The 13702-nt window shown below is 37.4% G+C and overlaps 1 protein-coding gene across 14 annotated transcripts in view; it reads left to right on the forward strand.

Moving 5' to 3' along the window:
• Positions 1-13702, forward strand: part of PPFIA3 (PTPRF interacting protein alpha 3) — a 511511-nt gene that overhangs the window by 394631 nt on the left and 103178 nt on the right. For 12 of the 14 annotated variants that reach the window (XR_011922901.1, XR_011922900.1, XM_072427377.1 and 9 more), the window contains one exon: positions 11813-11988. Coding sequence is in view for 10 of the 14 variants with exons in the window: in XM_072427377.1 (XP_072283478.1) it covers positions 11813-11988 (176 nt within the window). In the remaining 4 variants the exon portion in view is untranslated. Of the gene's footprint in view, positions 1-11812; positions 11989-13702 lie in introns of those variants that run through there. The other 2 variants (XR_011922902.1, XM_072427385.1) reach the window with 2 other exon arrangements.

The raw sequence follows: 13702 nt of genomic DNA on the forward strand, positions 1-13702 counted from the left end.
TAATATGTTGGCTCTATATAAATCCTGTTTAATAATAATAATAAAGATATATCTTTAATGTTAGGGTTGGATTTAATTGCGATAGCTAACGGCTCTATCGCTAGGGTAAATTAAAGACGTGAAAAGTTAAAACGAGTAGCTATATCATATTTTAGTTATGATTTTTAAGTCACAATTTATGAGTGAAATTGGCCTAAAGTTTGTTACTTCTGTGGCATCCTCGCCAGGTTTGGGAATGACGCTGATATATGCTGTGTTTGCTCCCAGAGATAAAGGATTGTTCTTCCTTAAAAAGTTGAAATATTACGTTAAACGAGAAGCCAATGTGGGGCTAATTTTTTTTATAGTAAACATTTGAGAAGCCATTCGGACCAGGAGCACTGCCCGACTTCAATAATTTAGGCACTTTTATTATTACCCCCACTAAAAAGGGTTTTTCAGTGAAAAATAGCTTTTAGGTAAATTAATTTTATCTAGGAAATTGTCTAAATATGTGGAATCTACTAAATCAGATTTGCCATATAAATGATCATAAAAGTCTTCAAGCACCTTTTCAGGTTTTGAGATAATTTACCTCCTTTTAGTTCGATCTTTGGGAAAGCATGAGTTTTGGGTTTAGGCATGAGCTTATTCACCAGAAGCTTGCATAGTTTGTCACTCCATCTGTAAGAGTGAGCTGCCCAGCATAAGGACTTTTCCTCTCGAGTGGTAAGAAGCATATAGAGCTTCATGTGAGTAGATTTTAAATTTTCACGGGGTATTAAAATGGAGTTACCCTTGTGTTGTTGTTGGAGGTCATGGTATTCTTTAAGTTTGTTTTCAATCTGTTGGTTCTGTGCTTTTTTAAGCGGGAGGCTATTTTTATGATTTGCCCTCTAACTGTGGCTTTATGAGCTTCCCAAATAATACCTGGAGAGGTGTCTACTGATTTTTTTAGAGAGAAGAAATTTGTAATCTGAATATGTATTTCATCCTTTAGTGTAGGGTCATTTAGCAAACTATCATTAAGTCTCCACCTTTAGAATGATGGTTTCCTTTGTAAACCTGTCAATTGCATTAAGATCGGATCATGATCTGACCAGGGGGTGGAAAGGATGCAGGCTTTATGAATGAGTGGGACCATGTTGGGCGTAGAATATGGTCATTTCTGGAGTACTATTTATGAGCTACTGAGTAATGAGTAGTCCTTGGCAGAGGGGTTCATTTTTCTCCATACATCTATCAGACCATGTTGTTTCAGCATCAGGGATAATCTGTGACTCTTCTTGAGAAGGTATTTATATCTTGGTCTATTTGATTTGTCTAGGGTTTAGTCTATGGCCAGGTTTGAATCTCCTAAAAGTATTAAGTTCCCCTTAGCTTTAGCAGATACCTTCATCAAAACATTTTGGAAAAATTCGATTTGGCCTTCAATAGGAGCATAGTACTGTATTATGACTATAGTATGTTACTATAGTCAAGATGTTACTCTCTATGGAGCCTGGTACTATTAGATATCTTCCACCTGGATCTCTAATAACCTCACTTGGAGTAAAACTCACATTTTTGGAAAAACATATCATGACACTACACTTTTTTTGTCAGAACAGGCCTTAAAAAAAAAGAGGGGATAGTTTTTGTTTAGGAATTGGGATTGGAAGTGGGTTTCCTGTAAAGCCAATATATCCGTTTTGATAGAATTTTTAATAATGGATCTTTTTTCTTATTCAAGGAGAGTTAAGGCCCTGGACTGAGGTTATGAGTATTTTTATGTTAGACAAGTGTTGTTTTATAGATCAAAAAAACAACAGAGACAGAGATTTAGGCAGGGTTTTTGGCACATATATTAACATATATTAACAATGTTTATAATAGGATTTGTCAATTATAAAAGGCCACTGTACACAACTAGTGGTCGGGTATAATGATTGAAGTCATATGATTACTTAATGCAATACACAGTAATCAAAAGTTGGTTTGAACCACCTTATGATCCTTGGGGTTCAACCACAGACAAAGGAATTTTTTCCACTAGACATATAACAACTTATCAATATATATATTGTTGACCATATACAGTGTTTGATCATCAAAGCATGTTGTTGGATATACTTGACGCGTTTCGCCAAGCATGGCTTCTTCAGGAGTATTATTGACAGCATGCGTAGATTACTTGCAAAAGTTGTATCTGAACCAGTAGATAATGTTTAAATTAGAATTTATAATGACTCATGCGCGTATTATATAATAGATATACACATTCCAAATTAATGTGCTCTCTAAAACATGATGACCTATGTTATTTAGAGCGCACATCCATGTCCCACTATATACATTGGTTATTAATTAATTAATGAATCTCGTAATTAATTCGATCTCCGAAATGTAATGCAAGGTTTTTCATCCAAGACATTATTAATAGAGGGATCAGAGGTGAGAATGCACCAATGGTCTTTAATTAGTTGGTGAATAAATGCATGATGTTCATTAAATTTGGTAATGATGGGTAATTTGGGTTGAGTTCGTGTAGATGTAATATTAGACAAAAGACCTCCAGTGTCTAATTTGGAGACCTTTTGGCAGGTCCTTTTAAGAAGTTTTTTACTCTAGCCTCTGGCTATGAGTCTTTGTGTCAGAGCATTGGCCTGTCTCTTAAAGTATGTATGTAATGTGCACTTTCTTTTAAGTCTAAACATTTGACTGTAAGGAATACTTTTATTTAAAGCCCTCGGATGTGCACTTTCAGCATGGAGTATGGTGTTTCCAGCTGTTTCTTTTCTATATGGTGTGGTGGTAATACGAAGGTCAGAGGAAATGTTAATGGAAATGTCTAGGAAAGGTATCTGGAGGGAATCAATGTTCCAAGTAAATTTGAGATTAAAATTATTCTGTATAAATTATATAAGCATCTCAATAGGCATTTCTCTTGAACCTGTCCAGATTATGAAAATATTGTCGATGAATCGACGCCATAGAAGAATATGTTTGCAAAAGGATGAAACTTGTGTACAGTGGCCTTTTATAATTGACAAATCCTATTATAAACATTTTAATATATGTTTAATAGACCGTCTGTGCCAAAAACCCTGCTTAAATCTCTGTCTTTGTTGTTTTTTGATCTATTGAATGATAAGAGTAGGCACGTTATTGTCCTGTTTATAGTAACTGTGATATATTACCACCATCATCATATTTCCAAGTGTTGTTTTACCTTAGCAGAGGATTTTGCCATTTAATTAAGTAGGAGGGTTTCCCTTATGACCAATAGGTCTTCATAGGAAAGTCTCTGCAGGGTTGGCTGGGGAACGGGGGCGATTTACAAGAGGAGGACAAAGAACACCAAACAAAAATCATTAGCGAGCAATAGCTATATTTGGAGTACTTCGGCCAGAGCACCCCCAACCAGGCAAAAATGCCATAAGAGGTAAAGTGGAGCTTGGGCGCCCCCTCGTGGTGGAACTGAGGAAGTATGCCTTCGGAGTAGGTTAAGTTTTCTTCAAGAGATTTTTTCCTTCCAGAAACAATGTGTGAGATTGGCCATTAAGTTGAAATTAGACGATGTGGAAATGCCCAGCGATATCTGATATTATTTGCAATCAGGATCTGCAGCAAAGGTTTGAGGGCCCCTTGGGACAAATCTGAAAATATCTGCACAGGGAAACCCTACATATTTAGGTCTTCCATGTTTCTGTTTGCTCCAATTACAGCCTCTTTGGGTAAATAGTAGTGCGGCTTCACAATTATGTCACATGGTCAGCCATCATGTTATTATTACACAATATTTTTAAAGCACCATCATATTACACAGAGCTGTACAAAGCCCATAGTCATGTCACTTGCTAATTTCCCTAACACAGTCATATGTCTTTAATACAGTCTAAGGTCAATTTTGGGGGGTAGCCAATTAACCTAAGTACATGTTTTTGGGGATGTGGGAGGAAAGAGGGGTACCCAGAGAAACCTATGCAGACATGGGGAGAACCTGCAAACTCCATTCAGATAGTGTCCTGGTCGAGATTCGATCCTGGGATCTAGCGCTGCAAAGGTCAGAGCACTAACTTCTGAGCAACCATGCTGGCCACATTTAGGTACTGTTAGCACTCGATGTACCCTGTCCAGCTTGAGGTGGGACATGTCTGGGGGTATGGATTGCAAAAACCTCTTTGTAGCTTCCATGGTATCCTTTATTGATTCATGTAATCCCCATATTTGGAAATTACTACGGCTAGTGCTATTCTCTAGATCATCAAGCCTAATTTGAAGATCATCAATCTGGCTATCAAGCGTTGTGATTTGAGATTAATTTTGTGTAACTCTGGTTAATGTGTCTTCTAGCTTTTGCTCAATCAGGTCAAGGCGAGACCCCAAGCTCTGTAGGTCCTTTCTCAGCTCCGAAGTGATGGAAGAGGAAGTTTTAGCAAGTTCCATCTGGAGTAGGCTGCCTTATGTTGCAAAAGCCTGTTTTCTCAATCTAAAGATTTAATGGTGGCTGTAGTTAATTGAAATTCTTGGGCATATACATTATAAAGCACACCTGAAGCCTTTGTAGCTGGGGAGAAATGAGCTGAGACTTCATCAACTTCCCCAGATGCTGGGGAGCTGGGAGTGCTCTGTGCTGCTGCAGACAGTAGGGTCAGGTTGGTGGGGGTTGAGTGTGGGGGATCTTGGACCCTGTATGCTGGACGTTGGTGATATAGGTGGTGAGTCTTTCCCTTCTCTTCCTTCTTGCCCTTTTGCCAGGGATCTGTAGTGCAGAGTAGCGGGGTTGCCTTAAGGGCTGGAGGCGTCGCATGGTCACGTGGGTCTGCCATCTGGATTTTGTGTCCTGCTGTTTGAGACTGAGAAACTCTTCTTGCTTCCCCCCAGCCTTCCCAACCATACCTGTGGCTCAGTGCGGGTAATGAATGTGTTCCCCTGCCGGATTCCCAGCAGTTTGGCGGTGTCTTTGATGTGAGGGAGCCGGTAAAGTGGACGAAGGGGAACCGCAGAGGCCAAAATCTAATAGGGGTTAGCCTAATACCCAAAAGTAGAATGGGGGATTTGCCTTTACCTGGCTTGTAATTAAATTACTATTTGAGCCACCTCAAGTAAATATATACACACAAAATTGTAAAGTTTGTATATGTACATCAAAGATACATACTTACAGTGTACAATCAATAGAAGTGTACAATCCCTACTCCTGTTGACATTCACAGGAGTGGGATGACTGAACTATACATAAATATCCTGCCACCATACACCGATTAGAAATCAAAATGTAGAACCGGATAGGTCACATATAACCCAACGCGTTTCGCTGAATAGGCATCTTCAGGGGTACGATTGTGGCGCTGGTTTTCTAGATGTAAAGGTAATATATAAGCAAGAGAGTATGTGCAATATAATATTTTCATATAAACAATCCTTCAAAACATTCAATAGGGTATATGTAAGTATAAATTTAGCACCAATAAACATAATTTTGCATTGGATAATAGTGTCTTGTATGAGTATGTAGGTACATAATAGGTAATGCATATTTATATAGTACTACAGTAACAAATTGTTCTAAATATTAGATCCTAGATAAAAATTTAGTAGGTATTATTTTCAGATATAAAGTATATAGTGTATACAGTAATATCATTTAAACATAAAATAAAAAATGTTTTATGGAGGTTAGAAAAAATTGTGTAGAAGGCTGATAAAGCATATAGGGTGGCTAGGTATGAAGATACTAGTTCAGCTAGTTGGCATCATCCGCCACTAGTTGCTGAAAATAATAAATATAGACAACATATTTTAGCCACTCAGTAATAAATTAGGGTGTAGAAGACAACAGTGTGTAGGTACAACAATTTTAGCTGCTGTAAAAATACTAGCAAAGCACACTTCTGGTAGAAAATTGAAGTAAGTGCCGTAATTTAGATATCCTGTAGGATCCCCTGTACCAATAAATAGCTGCCATTTCGATCAGCCATTTGCTTAACACATTTAAACTGGATATAGGTAAAGATGCCATGAAAGACCAACAACAAATTCACCTGGGGACAAGAAGGCAAAGGAAAAGAAGAAACACATGGACTACATAACAACAAACCAAAATGAGCCCTTAAGGGGCCATACAACAAAAGGTAAGAAACAGAAGAGCCGAATCTGGCCTCAGCACTGACTTCACAGACTACAAAGCCAGACTACAACACTTAAACAAGGCAACTTTTCCCTCCTCTTTCTCCTTGATGGTTCCTCTGTTTTTGACACTGTTGATTACCCACTTCTAATCCAAGTCAAGCACTCCATTGGTATTAGCTATCTTTCTGACTGTTCCTTTCAAGTTTCTTTCAATTGTTATTCCTCCTCTCCCACTTTACGCCCTGTTGGTGTTCACCAAGGGTCAGTCCTTGGACCGGTTCTCTTTTCTCTGTACACCTTCTCTCTCAGTAGCTTACATTCTCCTTTGGTTTACAGTACCATCTGTATGCTGATGACACTTAAATCTACCTGTCCACCCCTGACTTATCTCTCTCAGTCCTGGATATGGTTTCATGCTGTCTGTCAGTCATCTTGTCATGGTTGGCTGACAGTTTTTTGAAACTCAACCTGGATAAAACAGAATTCATTAATCTCCTCCCCTCCCCTCACATTCCAAATCTCCCCCTGACATATTTCTAACTGTTAACAACACTGGTATTTGCCCCTCCTCTCAGGCACATTGTCTTGGCATCACCTTTGATTCTGCCCTCTCATTTACCCTCATATTCAGAAAATTTCCAGGTCCTGTCACTTTAACCTGCACAACATCTGCAAAATCCATCCCTACCTGTCCCCAGAGTCCACCAAACTTGCTCTTATCTCTAGTTTGGACTACTGTAACATCCTCCTCTCTGATATTCCACTAACTCGACTCTCTCTTCTACAATCTATTATAAATGCTGCAACCAGACTCATCTATCCTTCTGATCATTCCTATTGTGCTGCATCACTTTGTAGTTCTCTTCATTGCCTTTATTTCACCTTAGAATCAAATTCAAGCTTCTGTGCTTTGCCTTCAAATCATTCCACAGTTTTGTCCCACACACCTTTCTGACCTGGTAGAAAAATACTCCCCTAGCTGCTCGCTTCGCTTCTCCATTGGCCTACTAATGACTTCCTCACTCATAACCTTGTCACATGCACAGCTCCAAGACTTTTCTATGGTTGCCCAACTCTCTGGAAAAAAGCACTCAAAACCCATGTTTTCAAACTTGCCTACCCATCTTCTTCTGTCTTCTAAAAACCTCACTACTTCCCACCACTCCATATATCCCCTCCTATTGTGTGATACATCCCCCACCTCCTAGATTGTAAGCTCTTTGGGGCAGGGTCTTCTCCTCCTCCTGTGTCACTGTCTGTATTTGTGTGTCATTTGAAACCCCTATTTACAGCGCTGCATAATATGTTGGCGCTATAAATCCTGTTTATTAACCTCCTGGGCATTTCACTGATGTCTAGATTTCTGTACCAAAAGCGGTACACTGTTTTTCATGAAATTTTTTTTTTAATTGTAGACCTGTAACTTACAGAAATATGTCCGAACAAGGTTCTAGTAGATATCATGAATATAAAAAATGTTTGAAACACACAATCATGTAAAAAAAAAATTACTTTTAATAAAATGAAATAAAAGACACAAAAATCAGCTTAAACAAGAATACCAAAATAAATCAATAATACTGAAAATGCAATAATTCGGTATACTGTATAGTAATAAAGTTTTCTAAAACACCTCCCTAGTGTGGTACATTTTAAAACAGAGTCCAACGTCACTTACCTATAGACAAAACCACATAAATATATTTTGTATCATTTTGTATTGGATTGGATACATTTTGAATCCAACACAAAATATTTGAATTTCCCGCTACGACCCCCATCGACGGGCGCATGCACGGACATCATCAGGCATCGCCAAGGGACGCGTACGTGAACGTCTGGTATTCTAATTCTTTCCGAACTTCTGTACTTCCGTGCAAAAAGTGTTTAATTTTTTGCATGGAAATTTATTTTAGATTGTAGGCTATAATTCACCGAATTACTCAATAATTACATATAATTCACCGAATTACCGCATAACTCACTGAAATATGTCCAAATTTTTATAAATGTAATAATACATTTTTTTTTTATAAAACATTGTCACTGGGAAACCCCGGAGATCGTCACTGCACTCGCTGGGAGAACACAGAAGAGAGAAGACGTGTCCGGAGGAGCTACGGGGACCGGGTAAGTATTTTTTTAGAGATCGACGCTGGAGAACGACACTGGAACAACAGAACAGAACAGATGATCACAGTGGGACCAGGTAAGTGATGGCATTTAACCACAGCTAATGATATGACTATGAATGTTGTAAAGTGCTGCGTAATATGTCTGTGCTGTATAAGTACAATAACAATAGCAAGACCTGGCATCCTTGGACTGTGCAGCTCCTGACAGCTTTACACTTTTGGTGAACCTAGCTATTGAACTTAGGTTTAAACTGCTCACATATTAAACTGTAGATTGTGACATGTATTTGTGGAGGACAGAGGAGGCATAGAGAGTATGCAACAATAAAATGACTCTTCCTGGTAATATGGCATCCTCAGGCATCGAGAACAGGAGCATTGTAGAAAACAGTTCACCTTACTTACAATTATGATCATTAATGTGAAACAAGTGTTATTTGTAAAAGAAAACTCGTGTTTACCTGTTACAATTTATTTCTTCTTTAACTTCCCTGGTGGTATTCCCAAGTCCACTCTGGGTGGAATTTCCAGGGAGTTTAAAACTCCTACCTTGTTCCCATGTTCCAGCAGCGTCCTCCAGCGATGTCCGCGGCGTCCCCCAGCGATTGCCTCCATCTGCGTCCCTGGTGTGTGAACGTTAGGGACACAAAACCAGGGGAATCAGATGTCAGGGAAGCATTGGTAATTGTGGATATATTGTAATAATATAATATTATAAGTTTTCTAATTTTCTACATTATATGTGATCGCTCAAACATTAAAAATTCTACTTTACTTTGGTAAACAGTTACTTGAAAGGTCTCTACATGTACATAGAGAAAGCCTAGTGGGCGAAACATGTCGGAATTGAGACAATTATCATTCCCACAAAATGTGTTCTTCCACAGAAGCGCCAACGCTATATTATATGTTCAATATATTGGTCCTGATTCATCAAGCAAAATCGGAAGCTCGCTCGCGCATTCATATTCGCGATCCAAAATTGGAAGCCGTCGCGCTATTCAATTTATATATAAATATAATTGTAATTACTATAGTTAGTATAATAATAATAAAAAAATTATTTAATATATAAAAATATTATTGTAATTACTATAGTTATTATAATAATAATAAAAAAAAATATTTTATATGTGTGTATATATATATATATATAAAATATATTGGAATTACTATAGTTATTATAATAATAATAATAAAAAAAAAATTTTTATTTAGTGCGAGACCCTGCTTGTGAGCTTGGCAATCAATGTGCTTTGATGTTGTGCTTGGCAACCTGGACCTCTTTCCATCACCATCAGGTGTGTTAGAATGAGTATGCAACTCAGCTAGACAACTAATTGACAACCAGTTTGGACAGCAAGTGGAAGTGTGTTTGTATACACTAGGGCTAAGATCAGGCAGCACAGCACAATGACAATAAACCATGACAATAAACACAACTACAAATGAACACAGGAGTTGTGTGGGAAAAAATGACAACACATTGCTGAAGAATTGCTAAACTACAGAACTTGGCATTACAAACCAGACACACACACACACACACACACACACACACACACACACACACACACACACACACACCACTCCAGTCCAGTTAAAATAGTACTAATTAAAATGCATATGTATTGCATAAGTGTATAAGTGAAATCACTAAATGTTCCTTAATACATGTATTATAACATGTTTGCCTATAATCCTTTACTAAAATATTTGATTTCTCTAAAGTCAAACTGGAACAAAATTTTTATGAGGTCACAAATGTTTGTTCACATATTTTTTTACACTCTATTGTGTGATGACATATTTGAAAGTGCCACTTATTATATATCCAGCTTGATAGAAAAAGTAACAAGAAGTGCAACAAATGTAACTATAAATGAAGCAAGTTTGTGATGGAGTAGAATGTAACATTAAAAAGGAACAATTACAAAAAAAAAATCAAGCATTAAAGATTCAAACTGACCTGTAAAATGGACTGGAGAACACAGAACAGCGCGCAGGTGTGTGCTAATCAATTACTATCACCTCATCATTGAGGTTAACATCTCCTGAACTGCGCAGCTGAAAATTATTAGCTTTAATTGGCGTATTCGCGATCTTTGCAGGGTAACCAGCAGGTGAGTTCACCAGAACTCGGGCCCGACTCACGGTAATAGATTTTGCCATCCGGCGCGTAAATACGCCCGTCGAGCATACTGGCATTTCATTGATGAATCAGGGCCTTTAATACTGTGAAATATTGTATTACCTTTTCATATGGAACTTAAGTATTTATATTAAACATATTTTGAAGTATAGCCACTAAAAACCCCAGTCTTTTTTCTTTGTTTTCCTTTTTTGATATTATTAATACAAATATTATTTGGCTGGGAGTACATACATAATTTGGCCATCATATGAATGTTGCTAATATTTTGCATGCTAATTGAATTTTAGAATGTTTTTGAGTGTGTGTGCTTTAAGTAGTTTTGGGCCTAAGAGCTAATTCACACTGGCAGTGAGGTTGCGGTGCATATTTACCGTTTCCTTGCACCAGAAAACGCTGCTGCATGAGGTGACAATACATGTAGTATCTCCCTGCGGCAGCCTCCCTAAGGAATGAGTAGGTGCTACAGTGAGTGATACTGGTAATGCTCACTGCTGCCAACTGTCAAATGTGCAGATGCTGGTTCTTTTTGAACCAGCGCTGCTGTGCGAGTCCTTGAGTGTCTGGGGCCTTGCCAAGGAGACTACATAAATCGAGCAATCAAGCAGTAGGTGTGAACCTGCCCTAAGACCATGTTCAGACCTGCAGTTTTCTAAGTGTTTGTATAGATTTTTACCAATTTAAATCGCTGTAAAAAAAGTTTGCTGCAGGTGTTTATAGGCATTTTTAAACTCCAGAACATTGCTCATGAGTCCCTGCTGAATGGGAAAAAATACAGCTTTTTCAGGCATTTAAAAAGCCAGAAAACATCTATAAATGCCTACGCAGGTGTTTCAAAACACTTGCATAGGCATTTTTACCTGAAAAGCATCCTGGGTGCATAGCTGAGCATAGTAGATATCCAGGAGTGGTAAACACTGCAATTTTTTTTTTACTGCAGGTCTGAACATAGCCCAAAACTTTGCACCTTCCCGTCCCCCAGCTGCATTTCTAGAAAATTTTACAATTTTGATAGCTGAGCTTGTGAACTGTGTAACAAAACTGTAGTCAGCAGCTCTTTTTAAATTGATCAGCTAAAACTGCAAATGTTTCAGCATTAGTGTTTGTGCATGAACACTTTTGTTAGCCAATTTGTTGAAGAAACAGTTAATTTCAACGTATCAATTTTTCCTATGCAGCAGTTGTTATAGCAATGTAAAGATAGATTTATTTTTCAAATGTAGCCGCTAATAACACCTAATCATTTATAAAGAATGTTTTCTTTTGCCTGTTCTCTTTTTAGCTAGGTATTTATTTATTAACAAACCCTAACAAATGTGTTTATTGTGTAAATATTAAAATGGCAACAGAGCTTAACTGGTTAAAATTTTGGAAAATGCTTTTCATTTTTTTTTTTTTTTTTATTGTAACCTAATTTTATTTTTTTGAACAGATCCTTGCATATGGTGACATGAATCATGAATGGGTGGGTAATGACTGGCTACCTAGTCTGGGATTACCCCAGTATCGCAGCTACTTTATGGAGTCTTTAGTGGATGCCAGAATGCTAGACCACTTGAACAAAAAAGAGCTTCGAGGACAACTCAAAATGGTAGATAGTTTTCACAGGTCAGTATAATACCAGTCTACTTTTGTTTACTTCTACTTTTGTTTATCCTCCTGAGCTCCTGTGTGCATCTGACCTCCTACATACAGAAATATCTGTGTAAACTCAAGATGATCTCTGTGACCTTATAGTTGCCAAAAAATGCCCTTACACACAAACCTTAAGACTGTGCACACATAAGATGATTTTTCATCCAACAAAATGAACTATGATTGTGAAACTTTAAATTTAAAAAAAATAATGCAGACTGGCACCATCCATAAAATAACATTTTCTAAAGCAAAAAAAAAGGGAAAAAAGTCATGTGAAAAATATTTTTCTTTTTATTTATTTATTTCACTTTTCTGTATGACCTTATCAAACATTCATGTCATTGTGGAAGAATTTTGGGCCACTTTTCTTCAACATTGCTTCAGTTCATTGAGGTTTTCCTGAGCGTTTATTTGTCCACAGCTCTTTTAACATTTTGACCAACATTGCAAAACCTTGATTCTTTGCATTTTTAGCCATTCTCTAGTACATTTGCTGGTTTGCTTGGAATCATAGTCCTGTTGCATGACCCAGTTTCTGCAGTGTATTAGTTGTTGCAGAGATGGCTTTACATTTGACTCTAGAATACTTTTTTTTTTTATAAAGAGGAGTTCAAGCTTGAGTCAGTGATAGCAAGGTGCCAAGGTCCTGTGCCTGCAAAACAAATCCAAATTATTAGCCCTCCATTATTGTGGTTTACAGTTGGCATGGAGTGTTTTAGCTAATATACTGTGCTTTTTTGCCAAATGATGTGCTGTGCTTTATGGCCAAACATCTCATCTTACAAACTTTGGTCTTTTTCTAGAAGTTTTGTGATTTGTTCAGATGCTACTATGCAAACCTAAGCCATGCTTCCATGTTCTTTTTGAAAAGTAGATACTTTTTTCTGGCAACCCTTCCAAACATGCCATGAACTTGTATCATGAACTTTAACATTTAACTTTAATTGAGGCAGCTAAAGACCAGATGTTTTTTAAAACAGAGCTAAATAATAAAAATAAAAAAATGCAACCGAACAGGTCCCTGATTGCAGGAGAGACAGATGATGTCATTTCAAAAAGATGATAAAATAAACTTATAAACTTGAATGATTGGCTGAATATGACAGGAAATGAACAGGACAGAGGACACAGAGGACAGTCTTCCTGTCACAGTGAAGATTGTTGCAGCCATCAATAGTGGCTGCATTCCATTTTAGCACAGGCCATTGGCTGGGGATTCCTGGTAAAAACTATGTTTGATGCTGGCAGCCTGGCAGGTGACACTTGCATCACATTGAATCTGTAAAAGGCAAAATCAAGCTTTGATCAGTTCTTTAGTGTCATTATATATACTGGCCTGTAGAGTAGGTCTTTTTCCAAGAATAAGCTCTATTGAAATGATTGTAAACAACAATAAGAGTACAATGGTAGTAAAACATTTAAAACAAAACATATTCAAGAGTACATAACAAAAGCATAAACAGTATTCTTTTCAAGATGTCTGTTAGAATGCAATACAAGTAGAAATGAATAGGCATTTAGATGAATGATTTAAACATTGTGCTTGTACATTATGAACTGTCATTATTATCATCATTATCAATAGATAGAACAATGATCACAACCTGTAATCAGCAAGAAGGGGAAAATAGGAAAGAAAATGTGGGTTTTGGAAGAGAATCAAGTACCAAACAAAGTTAGATCC

Source organism: Pyxicephalus adspersus, chromosome 11 (assembly GCF_032062135.1).
Source record: "Pyxicephalus adspersus chromosome 11, UCB_Pads_2.0, whole genome shotgun sequence".
In the NCBI taxonomy this organism is placed as follows: Eukaryota; Metazoa; Chordata; class Amphibia; order Anura; family Pyxicephalidae; genus Pyxicephalus; species Pyxicephalus adspersus.